Here is a 20,099-nt window from a genome sequence, read left to right as displayed (position 1 = left end):
TGGTAACAGTGTGTGCCTGGTAACAGTGTGTGCCTGGTAGCAGTGTGTGCCTGGTAGCAGTGTGTGCCTGGTAACAGTGTGTGCCTGGTAACAGTGTGTGCCTGGTAACAGTGTGTGCCTGGTAGTAGTGTGTGCCTGGTAGCAGTGTGTGCCTGGTAGCAGTGTGTGCCTGGTAGCAGTGTGTGCCTGGTAGCAGTGTGTGCCTGGTAGTAGTGTGTGCCTGGTAGCAGTGTGTGCCTGGTAGTAGTGTGTGCCTGGTAGCAGTGTGTGCCTGGTAGTAGTGTGTGCCTGGTAGCAGTGTGTGCCTGGTAGCAGTGTGTGCCTGGTAACAGTGTGTGCCTGGTAACAGTGTGTGCCTGGTAACAGTGTGTGCCTGGTAACAGTGTGTGCCTGGTAGCAGTGTGTGCCTGGTAGTAGTGAGACAGTCTGTGTGTGTCGGTCTGTGTTCATTTTCATGTCGTGTTCTTTGTGCGTGCATTAAAAGTGTGTGTGTGTGTGTCTGCTCCTGGGCTCCAGACAGACAGCTTTGGACATTGGAGCCGTGCGTCTGGGTGCCTCTCTCTTTGGTGTGTGTGTGTGTGTGTGTGTGTGTCTGGTCTGGAGGCAGAGCAGCAGAGGGTATTTCCGCTTCAAATTAAGACTTGTGAGAACATGTGGTGAGAGGCGCCACGCACGCACAGTCGTGCTGACTCATGTGGGGGATAAAGAAACTCCTGACAGAGGCAGCAACTCAAACTGGGTCATTAACAAAAGGGCTTTAGTTTAGTGATGTAGAGTACTAGGCCTCGTACTGCAGTGGTACTAGTAACATAGAGACAGCAGCACCATTACATTTACATTTAAGTCATTTAGCAGACGCTCTTATCCAGAGCGACTTACAAATTGTGACATCCAGTGGAACAGCCACTTTACAATAGTGCATCTAACCATGGCTACTCCTCACATTACACGTCCGCTATACAGAACATATAGAACACAAGTTATACAATAACACCACTGAAGATAAGAGGAGCACAGTTTTCTCTAGACTCTACGTCCCTACATACAGAGAACGACTCTATACAATAGAATCAACAACAACCCCAGGTTACTGTAAGTACGTGGAGTCAATCTTCTTGCAACTTTTGGACATAGAATCATCTCAGTTTTCATTGTTTCTAAGCAACATAGCAACAATGAAAACTGAGATGATTCTAAGTACACATCTGCTTATGACACCAACAAAACTTTGTAAATTCATTGTAAATGAAAAACACAGACATTGAGTCACTTCTCACGGTATATTCATCCTCAGGTCTCCACAGTGTGCCATTCTAAGACACCAGTACATAAAGACCTACGTGGTGCATGGACAGCCTGACTGAACCTGTAAAGCTGCAGTAACAGATCTATGTACACTGTATATATAGACTGAGTATGCAAAACCAACGTTAAAGGCACCTGCTCATTCCATGACAGACTGACCGGGTGAAAGCTATGATCCCTTATTGATGTCACTTGTTAAAATCACTTCAATCAGTGTAGATGAAGGGGAGGAGGCAGTTTAAGGCTTGAGACAGTTGAGACATGGATTGTGTATGTGTGCCGTTCAGAGGGTGAATTGGCTAGACAAAATATTTAAGTTCCTTTTAACGAGGTTTAACGAGTAGGTGCCAAGCTCATCAGTTTGTGTCAAGAACTGCAACGTTGCTGGACGTTTCACGCTCAACAGTTTCCAGTGTGTATTTAGAATTGTCCACCACCCAAAGGTCATCCAGCCAACTTGATACAATTTTTGGAAACACTGGAGTCAACATGGGCCAGCATCCCTGTGGAAACACTTTCAACTCCTTGTAGAGTCCATGCCCTGACGATTTGAGGCTGCACTGTGCGATCCTAATGTTTGGTATACTCAGTGTATATATGGGTCGCTCTCCTTCAGCCATTCCCATAGAAACCTCTGGTCTATTCTCATGACACTTTCCCAGGAGCCAAGACAGATGAGGTGAGAGATTGGATAGATAGATTTAGATAGAGAGAGATACCGAGAGGAATATAGGGAGAGAGAGATACAGAGAGAGAAATAGAGAGAGAGAGAGAGAGAGAGAGAGAGAGAGAGAGAGAGAGAGAGAGAGAGAGAAATAGAGGTAGAGAGAAATAGAGAGGGAGAGAGATTGTGACAGAGAGTAATAGACCGATAGAGAGATAAATAGAGATATAGAGATAGCCCTTGAATTGAAATTTAAAATTGAATTGAGATAGAGAACTAGAGAAAGAGAGAGAACGAGAGAGAGAGAGAGACTGACTGCATCTCTGAATGTTAGACCTGTAGGAGAGACTGGAGTGGGTTAACTTAGGCAGGGGATGAGGCAGGGGATGGTGAAGGGTTTGTGTGTGTGTGTGTGTGTGTGTGTGTGTGTCTGTGTGTGTGTGTGTGTGTGTGTGTGTGTGTGTGTGTGTGTGTGTGTGTGTGTGTGTGTGTGTGTGTGTGTGTGTGTGTGTGTGTGTGTGTGTGTGTGTGTGTGTGTGTGTGTGTGAGCTAGTGCTGGGTCTATTCAATATATTTCCATTCAAAGGATTACCAACTTGACCCAAGAAAACAAGCATAAAACACACAACCGTTACCATACTAGCCACAGCAGGTTCTCCTCCACACACAACCGCTACCATACTAGCCACAGCAGGTTCTCCTCCACACACAACCGTTACCATACTAGCCACAGCAGGTTCTCCTCCACACACAACCGTTACCATACTAGCCACAGCAGGTTCTCCTCCACACACAACCGTTACCATACTAGCCACAGCAGGTTCTCCTCCACACACAACCGTTACCATACTAGCCACAGCAGGTACTCCTCCACACACAACCGCTACCATACTAGCCACAGCAGGTTCTCCTCCACACACAACCGTTACCATACTAGCCACAGCAGGTACTCCTCCACACACAACCGTTACCATACTAGCCACAGCAGGTTCTCCTCCACACACAACCGCTACCATACTAGCCACAGCAGGTTCTCCTCCACACACAACCGTTACCATACTAGCCACAGCAGGTTCTCATCCATACACAACCGTTACCATACTAGCCACAGCAGGTTCTCCTCCACACACAACCGTTACCATACTAGCCACAGCAGGTTCTCCTCCACACACAATCACACACTTTGGTTTGTCATAGCACAGTGATGATAGACACTGAAGAAAACACTGCTGCAGAGAAATGCTGTCTGTGTGTGTGGCCTTACTTTGGGCGTGGGGCAGGAGGCGGTAGAGAGCCGCGAGGTGGCCTGGGCGCGGGGCGACTCAGAGGGCGTGGTGCTCAGAGAGCCTGTGTCTCTGGGGAGGACCTGGACACCCCTGGAGATGATGGAGTCTGGGATCTACCCAAACACACACACACACACACACACACACACACACACACACACACACACACACACACACACACACACACACACACACACACGGAGAGAGAGAGAAAATAGCACTGACACTGACTGCAGAATATGTACTATAGATAACACACTAACACCCTTTAAAAGGGACAATCTGCAACTGACTGCTTTGTTACCGTGTCAACTGCAGATGCCCGTTTAACTTTGACTGTCTGCACTATAGCACAGCATCATGTGCCTTATTGTCACAGACAGTGCATATTTAACTGTCTGCACTATAGCACAGTATCTTGTAGTTTATTGTCACATAGACAGTGCATATTTAACTGTCTGCACTATAGCACAGCATCGTGTAGTTTATTGTCACATAGACAGTGCATATTTAACTGTCTGCACTATAGCACAGCATCTTGTAGTTTATTGTCACATAGACAGTGCATATTTAACTGTCTGCACTATAGCACAGCATCTTGTAGTTTATTGTCACATAGACAGTGCATATTTAACTGTCTGCACTATAGCACAGCATCGTGTAGTTTATTGTCACATAGACAGTGCATATTTAACTGTCTGCACTATAGCACAGCATCTTCTAGTTTATTGTCACATAGACAGTGCATATTTAACTGTCTGCACTATAGCACAGCATCTTGTAGTTTGTCACATAGACAGTGCATATTTAACTGTCTGCACTAAAGCACAGCATCTTGTAGTTTATTGTCACGTAGACAGTGCATATTTAACTGTCTGCACTATAACACAGCATCTTGTGCCTTATTGTCACATAGACAGTGCATATTTAACTGTCTGCACTATAGCACAGCATCTTGTAGTTTATTGTCACATAGACAGTGCATATTTAACTGTCTGCACTATAGCACAGCATCTTGTAGTTTATTGTCACATAGACAGTGCATATTTAACTGTCTGCACTATAGCACAGCATCTTGTAGTTTATTGTCACATAGACAGTGCATATTTAACTGTCTGCACTATAGCACAGCATCTTGTAGTTTATTGTCACATAGACAGTGCATATTTAACTGTCTGCACTATAGCACAGCATCGTGTAGTTTATTGTCACATAGACAGTGCATATTTAACTGTCTGCACTATAGCACAGCATCTTGTAGTTTATTGTCACAGACAGTGCATATTTAACTGTCTGCACTATAGCACAGCATCTTCTAGTTTATTGTCACATAGACAGTGCATATTTAACTGTCTGCACTATAGCACAGCATCTTGTAGTTTATTGTCACAGACAGTGCATATTTAACTGTCTGCACTATAGCACAGCATCTTCTAGTTTATTGTCACATAGACAGTGCATATTTAACTGTCTGCACTATAGCACAGCATCGTGTAGTTTATTGTCACATAGACAGTGCATATTTAACTGTCTGCACTATAGCACAGCATCTTGTAGTTTATTGTCACATAGACAGTGCATATTTAACTGTCTGCACTATAGCACAGCATCTTGTAGTTTATTGTCACAGACAGTGCATATTTAACTGTCTGCACTATAGCACAGCATCTTCTAGTTTATTGTCACATAGACAGTGCATATTTAACTGTCTGCACTATAGCACAGCATCGTGTAGTTTATTGTCACATAGACAGTGCATATTTAACTGTCTGCACTAAAGCACAGCATCTTGTAGTTTATTGTCACAGACAGTGCATATTTAACTGTCTGCACTATAGCACAGCATCTTGTAGTTTATTGTCACAGACAGTGCATATTTAACTGTCTGCACTATAGCACAGCATCTTCTAGTTTATTGTCACATAGACAGTGCATATTTAACTGTCTGCACTATAGCACAGCATCTTGTAGTTTGTCACATAGACAGTGCATATTTAACTGTCTGCACTATAGCACAGCATCTTGTAGTTTATTGTCACATAGACAGTGCATATTTAACTGTCTGCACTAAAGCACAGCATCTTGTAGTTTATTGTCACGTAGACAGTGCATATTTAACTGTCTGCACTATAACACAGCATCGTGTAGTTTATTGTCACATAGACAGTGCATATTTAACTGTCTGCACTATAGCACAGCATCTTGTAGTTTATTGTCACATAGACAGTGCATATTTAACTGTCTGCACTATAGCACAGCATCTTGTAGTTTATTGTCACATAGACAGTGCATATTTAACTGTCTGCACTATAGCACAGCATCGTGTAGTTTATTGTCACATAGACAGTGCATATTTAACTGTCTGCACTATAGCACAGCATCTTGTAGTTTATTGTCACAGACAGTGCATATTTAACTGTCTGCACTATAGCACAGCATCTTCTAGTTTATTGTCACATAGACAGTGCATATTTAACTGTCTGCACTATAGCACAGCATCTTGTAGTTTGTCACATAGACAGTGCATATTTAACTGTCTGCACTATAGCACAGCATCTTCTAGTTTATTGTCACATAGACAGTGCATATTTAACTGTCTGCACTATAGCACAGCATCTTGTAGTTTATTGTCACAGACAGTGCATATTTAACTGTCTGCACTATAGCACAGCATCTTCTAGTTTATTGTCACATAGACAGTGCATATTTAACTGTCTGCACTATAGCACAGCATCTTGTAGTTTGTCACATAGACAGTGCATATTTAACTGTCTGCACTATAGCACAGCATCTTCTAGTTTATTGTCACATAGACAGTGCATATTTAACTGTCTGCACTATAGCACAGCATCTTCTAGTTTATTGTCACATAGACAGTGCATATTTAACTGTCTGCACTAAAGCACAGCATCTTGTAGTTTATTGTCACGTAGACAGTGCATATTTAACTGTCTGCACTATAACACAGCATCTTGTGCCTTATTGTCACATAGACAGTGCATATTTAACTGTCTGCACTATAGCACAGCATCTTGTAGTTTATTGTCACATAGACAGTGCATATTTAACTGTCTGCACTAAAGCACAGCATCTTGTAGTTTATTGTCACGTAGACAGTGCATATTTAACTGTCTGCACTATAACACAGCATCTTGTGCCTTATTGTCACATAGACAGTGCATATTTAACTGTCTGCACTAAAGCACAGCATCTTGTAGTTTATTGTCACATAGACAGTGCATATTTAACTGTCTGCACTAAAGCACAGCATCTTGTAGTTTATTGTCACGTAGACAGTGCATATTTAACTGTCTGCACTATAGCACAGCATCGTGTAGTTTATTGTCACATAGACAGTGCATATTTAACTGTCTGCACTATAGCACAGCATCGTGTAGTTTATTGTCACATAGACAGTGCATATTTAACTGGCAGAATGAATGACGGAGGACGGTGGTAACAAACTCTAACCCTCCTTTCTAAACCAAACCTTTATTCATTTCAAACCCTATGCCTAAACAAAACATATAATTACAGCAGTGGAATATACAGTTCCTTATTATACCACATGCTTTCCAAACAGATCCTGTAGTTCTCTTAAAAACCTCTTAAATATAAAAAGTCCCCATATTTGGGGGCACTTAAAAAAATGTTTTATTCAATTCAGTCTGGTATGAGTACGGTATCTGCAAAAGCAGGGTCGTCTTGTGAGAGTCAATCCCCTTTATCATGACATGGTGGAGGCATGCAAAACTTACTTCCAGCCTGCTCAAATTCTATCTATAGATGAGCGCATGGTTGCCTCAAAGGCTCCAATTGGCTTGAAGCAATATATGAATAATAAGCCGACCAAATGGGGCTACAAGCTCTTTGTGCCGATTCAGCCTGCCTACACGTGGAACTTTTTCATCTATGAAGGCAAGGCGATCACACCCACTGGGAAGGGCCTTAGTTAAGACTGTCATGCAGCTGATGGACTTCCCTTTACTTGGCAGTGGGTACACGCTCTTTGTGGACCATTTTTATACTAGTCTCATGCTTTTCATAGACCCCCTTGAAAAATAAAATAGGGGCTTGTGGCACCATTCATTCTAAAAATGACATTGGGGCACAGGTGAGGAAGAACGTCCCCATTTAAAAAAGCGTCCTTTCAACCTCTCCAAATGGTCTTAATGTTGTAATTGCCACAGTGTCTCCTTACCCCTCCTGTCTCAGCCTCCAGTATTTATGCTACAGTAGTTTATGTGTCGGGGGCGAGGGTCAGTTTGTTATATCTGGAGTACTTCTGTATGCTCTCTCTAATTCTCTCTTTCGGAGGACCTGAGCCATAGGACCATGCCTCAGGACTACCTGGCATGATGACTCCTTGCTGTCCCCAGTCCACCTGGCCGTGCTGCTGCTCCAGTTTCAACTGTTCTGCCTGTGATTATTATTATTTGACCATGCTGGTCATTTATGAACATTTTAACATCTTGGCCATGTTCTGTTATAATCTCCACCCGGCACAGCCAGAAGAGGACTGGCCAACCCACATAGCCTGGTTCCTCTCTAGGTTTTGGCCTTTCTAGGGCTTCTACACCTGCATTGCTTGCTGTTTGGGGTTTTAGGCTGGGTTTCTGTACAGCACTTTGAGCTGATATCAGCTGATGTACGAAGGGCTATATAAATACATTTGATTTTGATTTATGGCACTTTGGGGAGGTTTAGGGACACTTGGAATCTTCCTGTGACCACACCGGACACCACTTATTAACACATCTACCCATGTCCAGTTGTTAGGTCTATCAATCCCATTTCTTTCTGATATTGTTCACATGTTGTGGAAGACATGTGTTTCTTTCCAAATATACCAAGATTTTGCATGTCAGAACGATGTAATTACACATGAATAGCAGTTATTTTGAGTCTATGTTGGTGGATATCTACATTTTGCCATTACACTTAAGAGGTTAATCAAGAGCTACTGAGACACTTCTAAATGTGATGATAGTACACTAATAAATGAATAATGAATGAACCTGGGCAATATGGATGGTACGACACTATGACATGGGGATGGATTATAGATCACAGAGATGAATCAGATCTACATGTAATGTATCTAGGGTTTCCTGGACACAGATTAAGCCTAGTCCTGGATGGTGCTTTTTAAAAATTCTGGATGTTTAATCTGGGTCTGGGAAATTGCCCCATGGAGTCTTACCAATGAAAGTCCATGATAGGACAATGATAAAAAATGGCGGGATGGAGCCGGAACTGGACCACACACACGTTACCATGACAACATGGCCACAGCGGTATAGGTCCACTCTGATCTTGGACAGGACAGAACAATGGAAATGGACAACAGTCACTTCAATGGACAATGAATGACACACACACACACACACACACACACACACACACACACACACACACACACACACACACACACACACACACACACACACACACACACACACACACACACACACACACACACACACACACACACACACACACACACACACACACACACGCACACGCACACGCACACGCACGTCCATCTGGAAAAAAATGCAGATTTTACCGACAGACATGGGGTTGTTACAAGTGTACAGAATAATAATGAGCATGGTGGTTGTATGAAATATGGCATGGTGAGTTGTTTAATATGAAGTATGTAGATAATCTTTTTATAAAAAAAAGTATGTGGACACCCCTTCAAATGAGTGGATTCGGCTATTTCAGCCACACCCATTACTGATAGGTGTATAAAATCTAGCTGCCCCGGTCAAGTTATTTTTGTGAGGTTTTCAACACTCACTACCAAACTGCTTCTGGAAGCAAAGTCAGCACAAGAACTGGGGAGCTTCATGGTATGGGTTTCCATGGCCGAGTAGCCGTATACAAACCTAAGATCACCATCAAGACGCAATGCCAAGGGTCGGCTTGGAGTGGTGTAAAGCTCTTCCCCGCAGCAATGTTCCAACATCTAGTGGGAAGCCTCTCCAAGAGTGGAGGCTGTTATAGCAGCAAAGGGGGGACCAACTCCATATTAATGTGCATGATTTTGGAATGAGATGTTCGATGAGCAGGTGTCCACATACTTTTGGCCACGTAGTGTACATACGTCCCGATTGTCCACCCTTTTCCCACTGTGTTCACTTGTACACATTGAGTCATGGGTTTATGGTTGAAACTCCCTCTCTAGCCAATGCTTTGAAATGAAGGAGAAGAATAGTGGAAGTGTACACCATGGAAGAAGAGAGGAAAAAAGTGGAGAATGGGAACATAGACATTGCGCCACCCTTAAAGTTCAGATCCCAGTCCTGTCAGGAAAACATTCCCGCTACGTTCCCTTACCTCCCCATTGGTTACCTTAGCGGCGATGGAGGCTGCGGTGATGTGCGAGGACGAGGAGTCCTCGGTGGACGCCACACCGCTGTCTTTCTTGTCATCGTCCTCCTCCTCGCACTGTACGCCCTTGTCCTCAGTCTGCCGCCGCGGCGAGCTGTTGGGGGGCGGCGATAGGGGCGGCGGGGGCGAAGGCAGGTCCTCTAGCTCGTCCACCGCCTCCTTCATCTTGACCACGGCGTCCCGTAGCAGGTCGATAGCGTGGGGCAGCGCGGGCAGGATGAACTGGAAACACTCCTGTTGGAGGAGAGGAGAGGGCCAGAAGTTAGAGGAAGATGGAGGGAGAGTTAAGGGTTATTACAGCAGGTCAATGGCATGATAGTAGGGTAACGATCTCAGTTCCGTCCTGCCTATGACTCAGACTGTTAGCCAGTGTTATTCAATGTCGGGGTCACAACCCCTAGAGGGGTCGACAAATAAAAAACTTACAATTAATACAAATATTAAGAGTGAAAATTATTTTATTGGACAATATACAGTACATACGATTTGGAGATAAGTTGAAAAATACAATAAAAATAATATTGAGTAAATATATTTATTGGTTCTCATAATTTTTGATGAGTGATGAGCGATTTGAAGGTTATTTATTGATGTGAAAATGTAAATGTTCTGATTTTAAGGGTGTGTCATTACATTTGGAAAAAAAATGGGGTCCCCATAAATTCTGGCGGAGAAAATGAGGTCCCCCCCTGAAGAAGTTTTAATAGCACTGCTGTAAGGTCATCTTGGCTCTTGTTCATAGAGAGCTAGCAAGCTCATGTTGAGGGTTCAATTCCCACTGGGATCACATGCACATGTTAAATGCATGTGGATAAAAGCCTGTGCTAAGTGGTACATGAAGTCGGTATCATACGGACACCCCCCTTGGATCTTTAAAACAAAGTGGGATTGAAATGGATGTAATTATGATTATCCTTTTTTGTCATTTTTGTCACCAAATACTCCATAATGTCAAAGTGAGATTTTTTTTCTCTAAATAACTAAAATATTCTGTAGCCTTTGCATAACTATTCATGTCGTTCGTTTAGGCAAGCCTAAAGCATTGGCTTAACAAACACATAATAAATGACATGGAAATAAGAGTGGTCGAAATGATTTTTAAATTACTGCCGCTTCCTCTGTCCCCCATACATACAACATCCGTAAGGTCCCTCAGTCAAGTATTACATTTCAAGCAAAGATTCAACGACAAAGACCAGGGAGCTTTTGGAACTCAAAGAAGGACAGTGATTGGTAGATGGGCAACAATAACAAATCAGACAATGAATATATCTTAAACATGGTCAAGTTAATAATGATGCTGTGGATGATGTATTAAACCACCCAGACACATGACAGATACAGTCGTTCTTCTGAACTGAGCTGCAGGACAGGAAGGAAACTGCTCAGGGATGTCACCATGAGGCCATTGATTATTTTAAAACAGCTACAGAGTCCAATGGCTGTGATGGGAGAAAACTGACTCCACAATAATGACCTAGAGTGAAAATAGGAATGAAAATATATATTTTTTAAATGCAAAAAGGCACTAAAGTAATACTGCAAAAAGAACATGGCAAAGGAATACACTTCTTGGTACACCATTCTGTATACTGACAACACCATTCTGTATACTGACGACACCATTCTGTATACTGACGACACCATTCTGCATACTGACGACACCATTCTGTATACTGACGACACCATTCTGTATACTGACGACACCATTCTGTATACTGACGACACCATTCTGTATACTGACGACACCATTCTGTATACTGACGACACCATTCTGTATACTGACGACACCATTCTGTATACTGACGACACCATTCTGTATACTGACGACACCATTCTGTATACTGACGACACCATTCTGTATACTGACGACACCATTCTGTATACTGACGACACCATTCTGTATACTGACGACACCATTCTGTATACTGACGACACCATTCTGTATACTGACAACACCATTCTGTATACTGACAACACCATTCTGTATACAGACGACACCATTCTGTATACTGACGACACCATTCTGCATACTGACGACACCATTCTGTATACTGACGACACCATTCTGCATACTGACGACACCATTCTGTATACTGACAACACCATTCTGTATACTGACAACACCATTCTGTATACAGACGACACCATTCTGTATACTGACGACACCATTCTGCATACTGACGACACCATTCTGTATACTGACGACACCATTATGTATACTGACGACACCATTCTGTATACTGACGACACCATTCTGTATACTGACGACACCATTCTGTATACTGACGACACCATTCTGTATACTGACGACACCATTCTGTATACTGACAACACCATTCTGTCTACTGACGACACCATTCTGTCTACTGACGACACCATTCTGCATACTGACGACACCATTCTGTATACTGACGACACCATTCTGCATACTGCTCTTAAACACCATTCTGTATACTGACAACACCATTCTGTATACTGACCCAACACCATTCTGTATACTGACGACACCATTCTGTATACTGTAAACACTCCTTCCAGACACCATTCTGCATAAATTAAATCTAGAACACCATTCTGCATACAGACGACACCATTCTGTATACAGACGACACCATTCTGTATACAGACGACACCATTCTGTATACAGACGACACCATTCTGTATACTGGCCCTTCTTTAGACACTGTGTTAACTAACCTCCAGATGAGCTTCAATGCCATACAACTCTCCTTCCGTGGCCTCCAACTGCTCTTAAATGCAAGTAAAACTAAATATATGCTCTTCAGCCGATCGCTGCCCGCACCTGCCCACCCATCCAGCATCACTACTTTGGACGGTTGTGACTTGTGGACATATATGTGGACAACTACAAATACCTAGGTGTCTCGTTAGACTGTAAACACTCCTTCCAGACTCACATTAAGCATATCCAATCCAAAATTAAATCTAGAATCGGCTTCCTATTTTGCAACAAAGCCTCCTTCACTCATGCTGCCAAACCCTCGTAAAACTGACCATCCTACCGATCCTCCTGTTTAAATGCTAGAACCCAGAGATGTATGGGTAAACCGCTTCTCCAATCGTTTTGGCTCTACAACAAAGAACAAGCAGCAAAAACATATACATGATCAAATACAAATCTTAGAATCAACTATTAAAGACTACCAGAACCCACTGGATTCTCCAATTACCTTGAATGAAATGCAGGACAAAATACAAACGCTCCAACCCCAAAAGGCCTGTGGTGTTGATGGTATCCTCAATGAAATTATAAAATATACAGACAACAAATTCCAATTGGCTATCCTTAAATCATCAGCTTTGGCATATTCCCCAATATTTGGAACCAATGATTGATCACCCCAATTCACAAAAGTAGAGACACATTTGACCTCAATAACTACCATGGGATATGTGTCAACAGCAACCGTGGGCAAATCCTCTTCATTATCATTAACAGCAGACTCATATATTTAGTCAGTGAAAACAATGTACTGAGCACATACCATACGACAGACGACCTATTCACCCTGCACACCCTAATTGACAAACAAAACAAAGGCAAAGTCTTCTCATGCTTTGTTGATTTAAAAAAAGCTTTTGACTCAATTTGGCATGAGGGCCTGTTATACAACTTGATGGAAAGTCGTGTTGGAGGAAAAACATAAGACAATATAAAATCCATGTACACAAACAAGTGTGCGGTTAAAATTGGCAAAAAAACAACACATTTCTTCCCACAGGGCTGTGGGGTGATACGGGGAGACAGTTTAAGCCCCACCCTCTTCAACATATATACCAACGAATTGGTGAGGGCACCTGAACAGTCTGCAGCACCCGGCCTCACCCTACTAGAATCTGAAGTCAAATGTCTACTATTTGCGATTGATCTGGTGCTTCTGTCACCAACCAAGGAGGGCCTACAGCAGCACCTAGATCTTCTGCACTGATTCTGTCAGACCTGGGCCCTGACAGTAAATCTCAGTAAGATTCAAATAATGGTGTTCCAAAAAAGGTCCAGTCGCCAGGACCACAAACACAAATTCCATCTAGATACCGTTGCCCTAGAGCACACAAAAAACTATACATACCTTGGTCAAAACATCGGCGCCACAGGCAACTTCCACAAAGCTGTGAAAGATCTGAGAGACAAGAAGGGCCTTCTATGCCATCAAAAGGAACATAAAATTTGACATATCAACACTTGAATCGGTTATAGAACCTATTGCCCTTTATGGTTGTGAGGTCTGGGGATTGCACACCATCTCCCCAAAAATCACAAAATGGAACAAACACCAAATTGAGACTCTGCACGCAGAATTCTGTAACAAATATCCTCCGTGTACAACGTAGAACACTAGATAATGCATACAGAGCAGAATTAGGCTGATACCCGCTAATTATCCAAATCCAGAAAAGAGCCGTTAAATTCTATAACCACCTAAAAGGAAGCGATTCCCAAACCTTCCATAACAAAGCCATCACCTACAGAGAGATGAACCTGGAAAAGAGTCCTCTAAGCAAGCTGGTCCTGGGGCTCTGTTCACAAACACATCCCACAGAGCCCCAGGACAGCAACACAATTACACCAAACCAAATGATGAGAAAACAAAAAGATTATTTCCAAAATGTCAAGTAATTATCTTTTTAAAAACAGAGCAAACTAGAATGTTATTTGGCCCTAAACAGAGAGTACACAGTGGCAGAATACCTGATCACTGTGACTGACTCAAACTTAAGGAAAGCTTGGACTATGTACAGACTCAGTGAGCATAACCTTGTTATTGAGAAAGGCCGCCGTAGGCAGACATGGCTCAAGAGAAGACAGGCTATGTGCTCACTGCCCACAAAATGAGGTGGAAACTGAGCTGCACTTCCTAACCTCCTACCCAATGTATGACCATATTAGAGACACATATTTCTCTCAGATTACACAGATCCACAAAGAATTCTAAAAGAATTCTAACTCCCATATCTCTTGTGTGAAATTCCACAGTGTTTAATCACAGCAGCAAGATTTGTGACCTGTTGCCACAAGAAAAGGGCAACCAGTGAAGAACAAACACTGTTGCAAATACAGTCCATATTTATGTTACATTTCCCTTTTGTACTTTAACTATTTGCACATTGTTACAACACAGTATATAGACATAATTACATTTTAAATGTCTTTATTCTTTTGCAACTATTGTGAGTGTAATGTTTACTGTTCATTTTATTATAGTTTATTATCTATTTCACTTTCTTTGGCAATGTAAACATATGTTTCCCATGCAAATAAAATGCTTAGATTGAATCGAGTGAGTGAGTGTGTGAGTGAGTGAATGAATGAATGAGTGAGTGTGTGAGTGAGTGAGTGTGAGTGGGAGAGAGTGAGTGAGTGAGTGAGTGAGTGAGAGAGTGGGAGAGAGTGAGTGAGTGAGAGTGAGAGTGAGTGGGAGAGTGAGTGAATGAGAGTGAGTGAGTGGGAGAGAGTGAGGGAGAGAGTAAGTGGGAGAGTAAGTGAGTGAGTGTGAGTGAGTGAGTTTGAGTGAGTGAGTGAGTGTGAGTGACAGAGAGAGTGAGAGAGTGAGTGAGTGAGTGAGTGAGTGAGTGAGTGAGTGAGTGAGAGTGAGAAAGAGTGAGTGAGTGGGAGAATGAAAAGAAAAGAAAAAAAGAGACGACTGGAGACAGGACCACAAGATCAGACACCCCAAAGGGCTTGATCTCATGCCACAGAGTCCAGCCCACCCTGACTCTGTCCTCGCGGCCCTGGCTCTGTCCTCGCGGCCCTGACTCTGTCCTCGCGGCCCTGACTCTGTCCTCGCGGCCCTGACTCTGTCCTCGCGGCCCTGACTCTGTCCTCGCGGCCCTGACTCTGTCCTCGCGGCCCTGACTCTGTCCTCGCGGCCCTGACTCTGTCCTCGCGGCCCTGGCTCTGTCCTCGCGGCCCTGGCTCTGTCCTCGCGGCCCTGGCTCTGTCCTCGCGGCCCTGGCTCTGTCCTCGCGGCCCTGGCTCTGTCCTCGCGGCCCTGGCTCTGTCCTCGCGGCCCTGGCTCTGTCCTCGCGGCCCTGGCTCTGTCCTCGCGGCCCTGGCTCTGTCCTCTCAGCCCTGGCTCGGTCCTCAGCCCTGGCTCGGTCCTCAGCCCTGGCTCGGTCCTCAGCCCTCCCAGTTTCCCCTGTCTTTATGATGTGGGATCAGAGATAATAAAAGTGGGTGATGGGCTGTTCATACAGTTATGTTTGACTGGGGGCCTGATGAGGGAGACACTAATATGGCACCAGATGGGAAGAGGAGGCGTAATTGATTAAAATAAATAATAAAATCGATCAGTAGAAATGCCTCAGTAATGAGACAGAGACAGATGTGGGGTCAGCGGAGAGAGAGGGGACAGAGAAGAGAGAGGAGATAGAGAGAGGGAGACAGACAGACAGATGGCGAGGTAGCGGGTAGAGCAGTCTAGCGGTGCAAGTACACGCGGGCGCGTGGGAACACACGCAGTAGCCACGCACGCCCAAAAGCATGCAAGGCCACAAAGTGATCTGCTCATGGTGTGCATTGTGTGTGTGCTGTATTCGGGTACAATCTCAGTGCACATTTTCCCAAGAGTTAAGAGACTTAACTATTCAGTCACAATGACACTGATCAAAGTAAACGTGAGAGTGCTGATCTACCCTGGGGACACCTGATCCTAGATCAGCACTCCTACTCTGAGATGCTCTGTGGATAAGGGCCCTGAAACACTGATATGAGTACAGGTGTTATGGTACAGTTAAATTCACCGCCTTTTCATCAGGATTGTTAATTAAAACAATAAAACTGCAGAAGACATTTAATTTGTATTTTTTTGTACAGCAAGTCTCTATATATTTTACAATTAGCTAAGGAGTTTTGTGCTTGAAGAAGGATTTTTTTGTTAGATTCACTTTGATAATGTGCACCTGCTCATTAGTTAGCTAGCTAACGTTAGCGTGCTAACGAGCAAGGCAGCCACACACTTCATATGAAACGAATGGGGTGGCAAGTGCAGCACAATGCACATAACACTAAATACTAAATGCTTTTCCAGCAAGATGAAGAATAAATCATTTAATGAACTCTCAATTAACACATACTGCCGGTGCCAGTTAGCTTGCTAGCTGATGTTAGCTAAATGTTTACTATCACATAACAAAGCTAATCGAATCAAATTTTATTTGTCACATACACATGGTTAGCAGATACTAATGACAGCTAACAGGCAGCTGCTTCATTTGAAAAGCAAATCCATTGCGATTTAATTATAATGTTGCGACGCTCGTTATCTAGTTGTGGACATCTAGTTAGCACTACACATTCTAGCGAGCTAGCAAAAAAATTAGTGCAGCTTGCTAGTTAGGTTACATTAGCTACAGCAGGCACAAGTCAAACAGGCTACTGCCTCGTGGCCTGGAGTGCAAATCAGAATTATAACTGTTCTATGTGAACAACAAAGTTAACTGCAGAGGTGCAAAGTACCAGTCCGATGTTTCAATGTGTCTGGCCCTTTAAAGTGGTCCTGTTTAGCAGGTGTTAATGTTACCTGTGAACCTTTCTTGCTCCCTGGTAAGTTGATGATGAGCGTCTTGCCCTTTAAAGTGGTCCTGTTTAGCAGGTGTTAACGTTACCTGTGAACCCTTCTTGCTCCCTGGTAAGTTGATGATGAGCGTCTGGCCCTTTAAAGTGGTCCTGTTTAGCAGGTGTTAACGTTACCTGTGAACCCTTCTTGCTCCCTGGTAAGTTGATGATGAGCGTCTGGCCCTTTAAAGTGGTCCTGTTTAGCAGGTGTTAATGTTACCTGTGAACCCTTCTTGCTCCCTGGTAAGTTGATGATGAGCGTCTTGCCCTTTAAAGTGGTCCTGTTTAGCAGGTGTTAATGTTACCTGTGAACCCTTCTTGCTCCCTGGTAAGTTGATGATGAGCGTCTGGCCCTTTAAAGTGGTCCTGTTTAGCAGGTGTTAACGTTACCTGTGAACCCTTCTTGCTCCCTGGTAAGTTGATGATGAGCGTCTGGCCCTTTAAAGTGGTCCTGTTTAGCAGGTGTTAATGTTACCTGTGAACCCTTCTTGCTCCCTGGTAAGTTGATGATGAGCGTCTGGCCCTTTAAAGTGGTCCTGTTTAGCAGGTGTTAATGTTACCTGTGAACCCTTCTTGCTCCCTGGTAAGTTGATGATGAGCGTCTTGCCCTTTAAAGTGGTCCTGTTTAGCAGATGTTAACGTTACCTGTGAACCCTTCTTGCTCCCTGGTAAGTTGATGATGAGCGTCTGGCCCTTTAAAGTGGTCCTGTTTAGCAGGTGTTAACGTTACCTGTGAACCCTTCTTGCTCCCTGGTAAGTTGATGATGAGCGTCTGGCCCTTTAAAGTGGTCCTGTTTAGCAGGTGTTAACGTTACCTGTGAACCCTTCTTGCTCCCTGGTAAGTTGATGATGAGCGTCTTGCCGCGGATGCCGCACACAGGTCTGCTTACACACAAGAGAGGAGAGTGTGTATTAGAGTTTCACACAATGAAAAGTGTGTGTGCGTTAATGAGGAGTGTGTACACAGTATACATTCATGTGTGTGTGTGTGTGTGTGTGTCTCTATGAGTGTGTTTGTACAGTATGCGTGTTAGTGTGTGTGTGTAGTGTGTGTTCATGTGTGTGTAGTGTGTGTTCATGTGTGTGTGTGTGTTCGTGTGTGTGTGTGTGTTCGTGTGTGTGTTCGTGTGTGTGTGTTCTTTAATGAGGAGTGTATACACAGTATACATTCATGTGTGTGTGTGTGTATCTCTAGGAGTGTGTTTGTATAGTTTGCGTGTTAGTGTGTGTGTGTAGTGTGTGTTCATGTGTGTGTGTGTGTAGTGTGTTCATGTGTGTGAGTGTATGTATGTGTGTGTTCATGTGTGTGTGTTGAATGTGTGTTCGTGTGTGTGTGTGTGTGTGTGTGTGTGTGTGTGTGTGTGTGTGTGTGTGTGTGTGTGTGTGTGTGTGTTCATGTGTGTATGTATGTGTGTGTTCATGTGTGTGTGTTCATGTGTGTGTGTTCGAATGTGTGTGTTCGAATGTGTGTTGTGTGTGTGTGTATGTGTGTGTATGTGTGTGTGTGTGTTCGTGTGTGTGTGTGTTGTGTGTGTTCGTTGTGTGTTCGTGTGTGTGTTCGTGTGTGTGTGTGTGTGTTCGTGTGTGTGTGTGTGTGTGTGTGTGTGTGTGTGTGTGTGTGTGTGTGTGTGTCATAGACATTAAACCAGTAGATAGTGATACTGTAGCGCTGATGTCATCCACGTATTCCAATGTAAAACTCCTGATGACGCATGAAGTCATTGAATTTGAAGCATCTTGCTAAATAGGGCTGAATGGCACTAAAACAATGACTACGGATCATGGTGAAGGTGGCCTTAACTAGCCTGGTCAATGTTGTCGTTTTCATCCTGCCTGAGAAAGTCAACCTTAATGTCTATGGCAGGAAGGAGGGAGCCTCTTCGTAGCCTGCCGGCCCGTGATTGGTCTGTGTCAGCACGTGGTCCTGTGTGACGACAAATGTAGTAGTCAGAATGGATCACTATTTAATTAAATATCTCCATTTGTAGCGAACTTTAAAATAATTCATAATAAACTAATTTTAGAGCCGTTCTGGCGATCGAAATTTACATAGGCTTTCTAGGGCTTTTTTTTGGCACTGCTAGGATGCTACACACTAGCCGACCAGCAGAGCTCATGACTTCACTCTCCAGACCGGACACTGGGGGCCTGGTGTGTGTGTGTACTGTATGCATGTTAGTGTGTGTTTGTGTGTGTACTGTATGTATGTACGTGTGTGTGTACTGTATGTATGTAAGTGTGTGTGTACTGTATGTATGTAAGTGTGTGTGTACTGTATGCATGTTAGTGAGTGTGTGTACTGTATGCATGTTAGTGTGTGTGTGTGTCTCACCTAGAGAGCATGCCTAGTGGTGTGACGTTGAGAGAACCCATCAGCATGGCCAGAGACATCCCTGGAGCCTCCCGCTCTATCACCTCTTTAGTGGCCTGATGGAGACAGAGAGACAGAGAGAAACAGAGAGAGAGAGAGACAGAGAGAGATAGCGACAGAGAGAGCGAGATGGCGACAGAGAGAGACAGAGAGAGAGAGATAGCGACAGAAAGAGAGAGATAGCGACAGAAAGAGAGAGATAGCGACAGAAAGAGAGAGATAGCGACAGAGAGAGAGATAGCGACAGAGAGAGAGAGAGATAGCGACAGAGAGAGACAGAGAGAGACAGAGAGATAGCAACAGAGAGATAGCGACAGAGAGAGACAGAGACATAGCGACAGAGAGAGACAGAGACATAGCGACAGAGAGAGACAGAGACATAGCGACAGAGAGAGAGAGACAGAGACATAGCGACAGAGAGAGAGACAGAGACATAGCGACAGAGAGAGACAGAGACATAGCGACAGAGAGAGACAGAGACATAGCGACAGAGAG

General features: G+C 43.8%; 1 protein-coding gene across 13 annotated transcripts in view; it reads right to left on the bottom strand.

Moving 5' to 3' along the window:
• The window catches only part of LOC118387150 (gephyrin-like), a 266,961-nt gene that overhangs the window by 117,152 nt on the left and 129,710 nt on the right, over positions 1 to 20,099 (bottom strand). For 10 of the 13 annotated variants that reach the window (XM_052524120.1, XM_052524123.1, XM_052524127.1 and 7 more), the window contains exons 5-8: positions 19,566 to 19,660; positions 18,049 to 18,115; positions 9,601 to 9,888; positions 3,234 to 3,368 (exon numbers count right to left, since the gene is read on the bottom strand). In XM_052524120.1, coding sequence (XP_052380080.1) covers positions 3,234 to 3,368; positions 9,601 to 9,888; positions 18,049 to 18,115; positions 19,566 to 19,660 — 585 coding nt within the window. The remainder of the gene's footprint in view (positions 1 to 3,233; positions 3,369 to 9,600; positions 9,889 to 18,048; positions 18,116 to 19,565; positions 19,661 to 20,099) is intronic. The other 3 variants (XM_052524122.1, XM_052524125.1, XM_052524132.1) reach the window with 1 other exon arrangement.

The sequence above is a fragment of the Oncorhynchus keta genome, chromosome 8 (genome assembly GCF_023373465.1).
Source record: "Oncorhynchus keta strain PuntledgeMale-10-30-2019 chromosome 8, Oket_V2, whole genome shotgun sequence".
NCBI lineage: Eukaryota > Metazoa > Chordata > Actinopteri > Salmoniformes > Salmonidae > Oncorhynchus > Oncorhynchus keta.
This window is presented reverse-complemented; position numbering and strand designations above follow the sequence as displayed.